The sequence below is a fragment of the Copidosoma floridanum genome, unplaced genomic scaffold (genome assembly GCF_036245765.1).
Source record: "Copidosoma floridanum isolate Cflo_tuat_1 unplaced genomic scaffold, Cflo_Japanese_pri ptg000021l, whole genome shotgun sequence".
NCBI lineage: Eukaryota > Metazoa > Arthropoda > Insecta > Hymenoptera > Encyrtidae > Copidosoma > Copidosoma floridanum.
The window spans coordinates 16,096,094-16,107,341 of NW_028321898.1; the positions used below are offsets into that span (position 1 = coordinate 16,096,094).

Consider the following 11,248-nt stretch of genomic DNA (forward strand, 5'->3'; position numbering starts at 1 on the left):
CTGTTTTATCAGTTAATGGTATACACGCAAATACTATGCCTGTTTTAAGAGTTTCCTGTATGCAGGCGCTCTTGTCGCAATACGTCGTGTACATGATGTATATGACTTCAGCCATATCAGCATTGGTAAGTGTCAGAGCTGGGATAATCGCACAGTTCTAAAATGATCGTGATACATTATGATTGTTTGTGAGTGCTGTAGTTGAGTTATAAACTTAGCCTGTTTTTGTGAAATAGAATAGCTTAATTAATACAATAACGATCAAATGTATTAACGTACAAACACCTATTTTCAGAGATAGTTCGTTAGTCAAGGCAAATTTTTTATTCAAAACCTTGCCTTAATAACAGGCCAAATGTAAACAAATAACTGTTTGATACATACGGAGTATTTAACGTAATGTCAGAAGAAAATATGGATCATCTATTGGAGCTGACAAAGCAGCAGAAGGATTTTGCCGCGGCTTACTTAAATGAGTTTGATGTGGAACGCGATAAGTGCATAGAGCAAGTTCTAAATTGGGTGAAAAGTAACGATGATCTGCATACAAGGACAGGTTGTACTAAAATTGTCGTACATAAACAATAGTATTTTTAATGATATATGGCAGATCGCAAAAATTATGTTTCCTTTCGAATGTCGGAGTTTCATACTTTTTGAAAAAATTTTTACAACTATGTTTTTGAAAAATTAGACTAGTATTAGTAAAAAAAGTTCTATATTTTTTCTGTTGTAACTTTTTTTAGTGATACTTGTCAAAAATTTCTTATCTGTTGAATGAAAAACCCGATAAAACTTAGAATAAGACATGCGTAACAAATAATTTTAAATATTAAAAGTAAAGTTAATTTGTTCAACTTCAAAAAAAAATTTTTATGTTTGAGGATAAATTTGAATTTTAAAAATAAGTCTATCAAAATGTATGTCTTTAGCAAAGAGATGTATACATATTTGACGGATATTCTTTAGCTGATGAGATAGACATAAATAAAAACAAATAGAAAATAAACTGTAAGAAAACTGTTTAATTGTTTTGAGCTCCCTCTAATACACTTAACTAGACTAAGTTACACTAAGTTTCAACGTAGGAATTGCGAAATTTTCAATATCATAATAAAGGCAAATAGAATTTATTTGGGACGGTCTTTTCTTTTTAATATAATGTGCAAAAATAATAATTACCCACTTAGCCTTGACTACAGAAGACAAGGTAATCTGTTATTTATTTATCGGTCAGATGCATGATTACATTTTTATTCTTAAATTATTAAATACTCGTATAAGTTAATTATTTTTCTTGAAAAAGAAAATTTTCGTGCATCATAAGACATTATCTTTTGTCAAATTTACATAAAGATATGCAGAAAAGACGTTTCCATGTGTATATAGTGCTTGCACAATTTATTGACCTCTTATTTTATTGCTTACAGATGAATTTTTTATCGTACGGTTTTTGCGTAGCTGCAAATTTGACGTTGACAAAGCGAAGCTCAAATTAAGAAAGTATCACGAGCAGAGAGCAGTATCACTCGAATGGTTTGCCAACAGGGATCCGTTTTTTCCAGAATTGCAGGAGCTCCTTGATCTTGGATGCAGTATATTGTGAATTAAATGTAATTGATACATCAAATGACAAATAAGTTAAAAATTTTTTTTAAATTATTGACAATTTCAGCATTTTTCTGCCCTTACGACAAGTCAACGAAGAGGGTAGATTGATTCTTATTGTACGAGCTTGCGTACACGATCCCAAAAAACATAAACTGTCGGATTTTTTGAAGGTAAGTTAAAACCATATATTTTATTATTATTGCAGAATTATGATCAAGTATTTCATACTTTTGTACTTTCTTTGCAACTATAATCATGGTATAAAAAACTAAATATAGTGTAATCTCTCTATTCAGCTCAGATCAAAAGTCTCAATATTAGTGAAATATATTAGTCGACTTGACTGTAACTAACCATAAACAAAGTGAAAATATTGTGTATACATATGCGCTCGCACGCGTGCGTGTGCGTAAGTTAATTTATGAATGTATGAATACTATATGAATATATTAATATATATATACCATGTATATGACGAAATCCACAGAAAATATCTCGTTTTTGTCCTTCATTTTAATAAAAAATTTTTTTTTAAGACATACCTTCGAAATAGGGCTCATTTTACTCTTAATGCCGTGAACTATGAAGAAAAATTTTTAACACGAGGTTTAGTGAGGGTGACACCCTTTTTCCGTGATTTATATGTTAAAACTATATCCATACATACGATAGCTATAGATTCAATTTTAAAATGTAAAACACGGAAAAAGGTTGTCACTCTAAATAAAATCCTTATTCAAAATTTTTTCCTGATAGCACATCGGATTACGAGTAAAATAAGCCCTATAATCTCGAAGGTGTGCCTCGAAAAAATTTTTTTAATTAAAATGGGGGACAAAAACGGGATATTTTTTGTGAACTTCCTCATATATAAATACTAGCGCCCCCCGTCTCGGCTTCGTCCGAGAATCACTAAATGGAACACCGCAGTGTGTTGACATGTAATGTAAAACGTTTTCAGTTAAAAATTTTACATCTATTTCGGATACTTCTCAGAACAAAAATCTTCTTATTAAAATCATGTTTGTTTGGAATCCATACAGTTTATTTGGTCAAGTGAAAGTAAAAAGATGTAAAAAGTGAGAAAAATATAACTATACTGAAAAGTACCGTGCATTCCTTAAGCCATAAAATAATCGTTGGCCCGAAAAGGCCGTTGGTTTGCAGTTTCTCCCGTATAATTACAATTAGGGCTATTTTTTAAAACTGTGAAGATTTAAAACTCACAAAAAATCTATTAAAAAAAGTTTTTTTCTTTTATCTCACAACTACATTACGACAGTATCAAAGTCCTGGAGCCTAATCTCTACATTTTTTATCGCCACAAAAATACAAATACATACTATGCCCATTTAAGAATCTGGAAGATTCAAGAGATGACTATGAGGGTTACAGTGAAAAGCTGATCCCTCACTTGATGAATTCTTTATTTATCGATTTTGATGCTGCTTTAATCTCGATAAATGTTCAACGTGACTTTCTTGTTGCCTAAAAGTGTATTCATTAGATGCATTTAAAGTTTTCCTTCCAATTCGACTTCTTGCAACTTTTGGCATAGTTAAGACTTTTGTGAGCCCTGAATGCTATTTTTTTCAACTTTATTAGGTTGTAATATATCTCGCAAACTCCACAGCTATGATGCAGAGAGGGGGTATGGCCTACGTCGGCGGCTCGCCGCGCCGCCGCATCCACGGAAAATAGCTGCTTTTTGACATCGATTTTTTGCGTACTTCTGGAATATCGAACAGTACGACGTTTTGGTAGGTTGTAGAATAATTCTCAACTAGTTCTATGCCATTTGAAAAATGGCAATATGTTGAAAAACCAGCCATATCCAACTTTTTTGCGGAGGGACCATTTTTTGCTTCTTTCAGCGGTTTGCAAAAAGTTTACAACCGATATTATTGAAAGTTAGTGTGTATGTGAAGGGGCACAAGATCTACCTTGAATTCAATTTTCAAGTCTTAATACTCAAATGAATGTTAGTTTTAGATTTTTAAAAAAACGGTCCAAAAGAGCACTTTTTGGCAAATTGCGAAAAAACGGATGTGCCAATTTTATTCTCCTGGAGCTCATTTTCTTCGTCTTGAGATTTCGCACCTTTTTTAACATCACAACTTTTTTTTCCTACTCTCCAGTTTTTTTCTAGACGCGAAAAACCATTTTTGACCACATTTACCATTTTTTTGGGCCATTATCTGACAGAATTTAAAGTCTAAAACTATTTAGATTGTTCAGAAACAGAATAACTACCACTATGATTCAATAGCAATTTAATTTTTCAAAAAGCTAATTCTATCCTACTATTCGTGATGCTTGCCCGTTGGACTTGGAGAGGGTCGATGATTCCTGGTTTCCCATCCTTGTGACGAACAACTCCGCTCGTGACATCTGCCAGTAAATGACTGACTTGGTTTAATAGTGGCCGGCTTTACATAGTTTTTTAGTCGAAAAATTGTTTTCGTAATTGGTAGTACAAATACATTTGTTGACGAGATAGTTAAAATTTAGGTGGCCCTTAAAAGAACCGATGAGATTTATGGTTAAGTAGGGAACGTTAATACTTAAAGTGGCCCTGAAAAGGGCCAGTAGTGAAACTTCTAGCTATTCCTTATCCATATTCTTGATGATGGAAAGTTGGTTGCGGGTATCTGGACTCTTACCCTCGAAGTCTCTGTGTACGGAGACCATGATGGAGGGAGGTACGCCACTGACCAAAGAATATCTCGTCTTCGGGCCGTTTCCCGGATAACCAACCGCTGAACGTCATCAGTCGAGAAAGTGGGCCTGGAGAATACCTTCTCTGTAGGTATGCCCTCAGGATGGTCACGAAGAAGGCAGCCGTTGTGGCTGCTCGTACTTTTCAGGGCTGTCTTCCCTGGCTTGCATTTAAAGTAGAAAATTGTTCGACGGCACGAGGCCAGATGGTTAAACGGCCACAAAGCTCTGAAATATTGGAGCAGGTTGTGCTCTAGCAAGACGCGTCTTTTAATGCTCCGTTGGAGTCGTTGACGTTGACGTTCCAAACGCCTATTTTTCCGTGGCACTCGGTTATTTCCGTGATCCGGGGTAAAAACCGATTTTTTTCACTAACCCATAAAAAAAGAGTGTCATCCATAGCCTGGATGCCCAGCTGCACAACTAACACCTCTGTGCTTTGTGTACTGCCGATAAACAGCTACGACCATCGACATCTCGATGCGGCATCTTATAACCACTCTTCACTATCTTTGATTGCGCGTGGCTTCAATTTTACCCCGACGCCACTTAGCGGATCCTAGTGAACTAAAGCGCAAAACTACCTAATTTTAGCAAAACTTTGAGATTGTTTATCGCTATTGTTATTAACTTTTTAAGAAAAAAATTTGTGAAAACATTTTGGAATTATCATGAATCAGTATGCAAAATTTCAGCCAAATCGGTTCAGTAGTTTTTGCGGTTAGCGGTTACAACAGTTTTAGCGACTTTGCTTTATATATTAGTAAGATACATAAGAATGTATTCTTCGTGATTGGCACCAACTAAAATTTTAGGAATAATTGAATATAATTGAGGACCCGGATCGAATAACTCGCCCGACGCTCGAAACGGAATTTAAGTTCGCAACCAAGGGGCTGATTTTCAAAAGTCCTTAAATCGCTTTTAAAAAAATACTAGCTTATAGACAGTAAAAAGTCGCATCTTTTTTGTTCGTGTAAATTTTTTATCTGGTTAATACTTTTCGAGAAAAAAAATAAATACCGTACTTTCTGAAAACTCAAATCGAATGGATTTTAAAAACATATATCGCTGTTTCTCAGCTAATTATTATCGAAATCGTTTGAAACTTGGTATGGGATCGGGGAATACCTTAGTGTTGCTGAAAAGCTGAATAGAATTCGTTTTAATTGTCATGAATTATAAATATTTAATGACAATGTGGTAGTGCAATAATTTCCAAACTTGTAAACTTTAACGAAAAAAAGTATGCGGGGAAGTTTCAGCTTGACAAAACTTCCAGTGACAAAGTTGTTCCTTAAGACTCGAAGAAGTTTTCCTCAAAGTTTCAACTCGATTATTCAAGAAACAGCTAAGATACAGAACTTTTTGTAACTACGTGCACAGCTGGTAGTAACTGCGCCACGTCAGCTGTGGACCAGCTCCTGCATCAGGTTAGGTCGTCTGCTGCATACTGGTGACAGCTTTTTGCCTGCCGTCGGTCATACGTGCATTGTTTACACTTTATCCATGAGACGGGGGCAGGATATTTATATTGAATTAATATCAAATAGTTTTGTAGTATCACTTTATATTTACACAATTCGAAGTACGTATATACATGTGATGCATATAAAATATTTCTTAAATCAAACTTATACATTTTTCTATTCGGAATCCGTTTATTTTAATAAACATTCTTTTGTGTCTTTTTTAACTACCGCTTTTGATTTAACAGTTTCTTTATTTATAAGTTTTGTCTTAGTCAACTCTTTTTTTATTGTTTCTTTTTTAGTTTTTATCACAGCTTTTCGAAAAAAAATTATTGTAAATCTCCTGCCCTTCACTACTTAAATACTGCATCAGCGATTTTACATCTTGTAATTTTTCTTTGCAAAGTCCAACCGCTTCTGCTAGTTTAGTTTTGATTAAATCATCGAATGTTACTTGAGATTCTATCCTATACTCTTTTGATTCACCTGTATAAGCAGTATAAACATTTATACAGCTATTTGGATAGTAAATTATTCTGACATATTTGCTTATTTGTAAATTCTTAGGTATATTCACGTTCTTTAATGTTTAGATAACATTTTTTTGTGCAACAATAATCAACAGGTTGAAATACTTTTTCTGGAATAACTTTTTTTGCTCGTGGCGTAAACTCTTTTCCCTATAAAATAATATAAATCTCACGTCAAATTACTGATATCACTATAAATACGATATTCATGAAAGAGTTAACAGAAAAACTCACTTCATTCCTTGCACGTTTCCTTTTATTAAACTCCCAATCACCTTCGTTTCTTTTTCTTTTTCTACTTCCTTCAGAATACTGATTGCTCGACATTTTTCACTTGTATAATAATCTAAACGTTTCTAGATAGTGAATAGCAATCCTCTTATAAGCTCAATCGACACATCCAGCTCCTGTCTCATGGATAAAGTGTAAACAATGCACGTATGACCAACGGCAGGCGAAAAGCTGTCACCAGTATGCAGCAGACGACCTAACCTGATGCAGGAGCTGGTTCACAGCCAACGTGGAGCAGTTACTACCAGCTGTGCACGTAGTTACAAAAAGTTATGTATCTCAGCTGTTTCTTGAATAATCGAGTTGAAACTTTAAGGAAAACTTCTTCGAGTCTTAAGGAACAACTTTGTCGCTGGAAGTTTTGTCAAGCTGAAACTTTCCCGCATACTTTTTTTCGTTAAAGTTCATAAGTTTGGAAATTATTGCACTACCACGTTGTCATTAAATATTTATAATTCATGACAATTAAAACGAATTCTATTTAGCTTATTAGCAACGCTAAGGTATTCCCCGATCCCATACCAAGTTTCAAACGATTTCGATAATAATTGGCTGAGAAACAGCGATATATGTTTTTAAAATCCATTGGATTTGAGTTTTCAGAAAGTACGGTATTTATTTTTTTTCTCGAAAAGTATTAACCGGATAAAAAAAATATTTGAAAAAAAGATGCGGCTTTTTACTGTCTATAAGCTAGTATTTTTTTAAAAGCGATTTAAGGACTTTTGAAAATCGGCCCCTTGGTCGCGAACTTAAATTCTGTTTCGAGCGTCGGGCGAGTTATTCGATCCGGGTCCTCAATTACTCAAATATGATTTCAAAAAATAATATCCTTTTTTTTCGATGTATGATGTACTCAATGTATACATGCACATGTATTTATGAACAAAAATGTTTGTTGCATCTTGTATTTAATCTTTCCAAGCGTTAAATGTCATTGTTTTTTAATTGTATTACTTACGTTAGAGCAATGATTTATACTTTTATAAATTCTTTTTACAAAGGGCTTTGATCGAGTAAACATTTATTTATTTTTGTTCCTAGCCTTTTTATAATCATTTATAAACTCTCCATTGGTTAACTATGAATTTGCTCGTATTTAAATCTATATTTATGAGCAGTTACTAAACAGACTGGAATAGTGATAATCTTTTCCTTATATCGTTTGTTGAACATGTCGTTCTGCTCTCAATAGTTTCCATGATGACTTAAGGGTCAGTGCCTAAGCACACGATCAGTAAGAGCTAATTTCGGAAGTACGAATGAAAACTCCAAAAAATCAGGTGTTAGTTTGAGCAAAGTTTCGTTAGTCTTAACGCCAACCTCATCAGGCTCACTTTATTAACAAAGAAAACAAAAACAAAAAACACAAAAATCTTTGTAAATTACATTTTAGCGCCACTGTTTATAAATATTAATAATAGATACTCACGTCTATATCGTTAAGACGATCGTTACAGACTGTTGGTCACCTTAAACGAGTAACGTAAGTGTCAAACATGTATGTATTTCTACATATACATATAAAAAATAAATGTACGTTTCTTGCGAATATAGATAACGTGTGTACGTATTTAAAAGATATTACTTATAAGAACTATATATGTTATTAAGAAATAAGGTATCCTCTTTTTATATATTGTTTGCTTAGTCGAGTGTACGTGTAGCATTTCTGATATTAATCTTTTTTGTCTATTTGGTTTATGATCTAGTATTTTGGTTTGAGAAAAATTAAAATTATGGTTGAATTCTTTCATGCGTGAAGCGACAACAAGTTCATCTTTCTTTGTACTTTTGTGTTCGTTTAGCCGTTTTTTCAATGCTCTCTTTGTCTCACCTACATATGATGTAGAGCAAGAATCGCAAGAGAAATGATACACGACATTGGTTTGATCGAGCTTATCAATTTTATCCTTTCCAAGAATGATAACACAGTCCAATTTGTGTTGAATAGTAGGGTAAAATTGTGTATTTGATTTTTTCAAATTTTTTGAACAAAATTTGAAAAATAACGGGTTGTAAGGGATACAAAGAAAGATGAACTTGTTGTCGCTTCACACATGAAAGAATTCAACCATAATTTTAATTTTTCTCAAACCAAAATACTAGATCATGAACCAAATAGACAAAAAAGATTAATATCAGAAATGCTACACGTACACTCGGCTAAGCAAACAATAAATAAAAAAGAGGATACCTTATTTCTCAATAACATATATAAAGTTCTTATAAGTAATATCTTTCAAATACGTACATACGTTATCTATATTCGCAAGAAACGTACATTTATTGTTTATATAGGTGACCAACAGTCTGTAACGATCGTCTTACCGATATAGACGTGAGTATCTATTATTAATATTTACAAACAGTGGCCCTAAAATGTAATTTACAAAAATTTTTGTGTTTTTTGTTTTTGTTTTCTTTGCTAATAAAGTGAGCCTGATGAGGTTGGCGTTAAGACTAACGAAACGTTACTCAAACTAACACCTGATTTTTTGGAGTTTTCATTCGTACTCCCGAAATTAGCTCTTACTGGTCGTGTGCTTTGTCACTGACCCTCAAGTCATCATGATAATCTTTTCCGACAGTGTATTTAACTCAAGGAGGCTCCAGCTGGTATCACATTAATCAAATCGAAGAGATGGGCTCTGTGCTCGGTCAGTACTTTACTCCACGTTTATTAATATGTGCTTTTTTTCACTGTAAAAATCCGAGCACCTTTGTATTTAAAATAAAGTCATTTATCATCAACTTATTGGAAAACTTTCAACGAGAAAATTGTTCGGTTGGATCTCGGGAATGCCAATATAATATTTTAGATATGAATGTTCTATCCCTTATAAATTTCACACGTGATTTTGTAAATAAGTATAAGCCATGTTAAAAGAGAAAACTTCAAGTTCGAATATCTCGAAATTTTGACCGGTATAAAAAAACGGCATCACAAAATTCAGCGAAATTTCCACTTCTGAATAGTATACATCTAGTTTTTTGACACTTGGGCGCTGAAATCTCCTTAAAACATGGAATGCGTCAATTCAACTATCCCATTGATATGTTAATAAATAATGTTTCAATCATATTGGCTAATAAAACTGAATAGTATATAATGATGCCAGGCTGGAAAATAAAAGTTTCGCATCGTCCAAATATTGTCTCTCCGAAGCAAAGCCAAGGATGACAAACGGACCAAATGAGGCGTATTAACTTAGGATCGTATGTTGTATGCGACTTTCCATGCCCTACTGGCTAGGAATATTTACTTTCTAAGCGACTGGCATGAAAATTTTATTTCTAGAGAAAGGTTGATTCATTTCAATCTGTCTCTGTGTACAACTGTACTTCTAACTATGACTGTACTCTTGTGACTATTGATTTTCCTTCATTAATTCTTCATCATATTAAATGGTATCTTAATTTTTACATAAATGCATACTTAGGTCAGTATGATGCTATTGGATTTGGCCGTACGTGACCATGTAAGCTCATCGCTATATGGTATCGTTGCGATACACGACATGACAGGTGTTCAGCTTGGACATGCTCTACAGATAACTCCAACGATAATAAGTCGGCTTGTCAATCTCTGGCAAAGTTATCCCATTCGGATTCGCTCCATCGACTATGTAAACGCTCCGACTCACGTCAATTTAGTTTTGAACATGTTTAAGCAGTTTATGAGTAAGAAGCTCAAGGAACGCATGCACGTACATCAGGGGGATGGTCGTACGATAATAAAGAAGATTTCAATGGGTGTACTGCCCCATGAACTTGGTGGTACTGAGGAAAATTATGAGTTATTGACAAGTAAGATACTGATTTGACAAGACTATTAAGAAAAAGAGCTTATTAACTTTGTTAAAGTATCATTTGATTGTCTTTTACTTTTGTAAATGTTTACAGGATACTGGAAGAAACTGGCTGAAGATAACCAGCAATGGTTTTTCGAAGACGAAAAGTACAAAATGAAGATTTGATGACTCAAAACTTAGATCTACAAATGTCTTTTCTTTTCTACTTTTCTTACTATCAAAATATAATTAAACGTCTCTAAAATCAGAAAAACATTTTTTTATAAACTATGTACTACTTTAAATTAACAATTAACTTTTAATAAAATGTTACAATTGGGTTAGTACATTGACAAGAAATTTTCAAGATGAAAGTATTGGCTATAAATTTTTAAAGATAGAAATGTGCCACAAAATTAATGTGAGTGCCTCAAGATAAAATATTAAGTTACTACTCCTGGGAAAAATGGGAGATAAAAGACTAGTAGTTTAATCGTATTTATCATATGTCAAGTTTAAAAACTTAACTATAAAATTAATAAAATTAATTTATAAAATTAATTGTGGATGAAAACTACTGTTATTTAGTCATACTAATGTTCTAAAATATTGATAACACTCAACAAAAAATTTTGTAGGTATTTCCTAAGTACATTGACAGAAAGATTCTGTAATTTTTGTCGTAATTTTCCCTATATAAATAACGTGATACATAGTAATCGTGGAATACAGCAACATCACAGGACTCTTCCACCCAACTGAAACAACTTTTACCAAGCTGTATTTTTACTCCTTCCTATAATTACATTTTTACTTTTTAATTGTTTTAAAT

The 11,248-nt window shown here is 33.3% G+C and overlaps 1 protein-coding gene across 1 annotated transcript; it reads left to right on the forward strand.

The window, feature by feature from the left end:
* Window positions 1-203: 203 nt before the first annotated feature.
* Window positions 204-10,895, forward strand: LOC106641986 (prolonged depolarization afterpotential (PDA) is not apparent). Its single transcript, XM_089594483.1, has 5 exons — window positions 204-556; window positions 1,431-1,602; window positions 1,676-1,781; window positions 10,066-10,432; window positions 10,529-10,895. The coding sequence occupies exons 1-5, from the start codon at window positions 400-402 to the stop codon at window positions 10,600-10,602; spliced, it is 876 nt and encodes a 291-aa protein (XP_089450609.1). The 5' UTR covers window positions 204-399; the 3' UTR covers window positions 10,603-10,895.
* Window positions 10,896-11,248: the final 353 nt, after the last annotated feature.

Excerpts from the sequence above, each read along its gene's own strand:
- LOC106641986 (XM_089594483.1), top strand. The coding sequence starts at position 400 with ATGTCAGAAGAAAATATGGATCATCTATTGGAGCTGACAAAGCAGCAG. Across the intron at positions 557-1,430 it reads TGATCTGCATACAAGGACAG|ATGAATTTTTTATCGTACGG; the intron begins GTTGTACTAAAA and ends TATTGCTTACAG. Across the intron at positions 10,433-10,528 it reads AAATTATGAGTTATTGACAA|GATACTGGAAGAAACTGGCT; the intron begins GTAAGATACTGA and ends AAATGTTTACAG.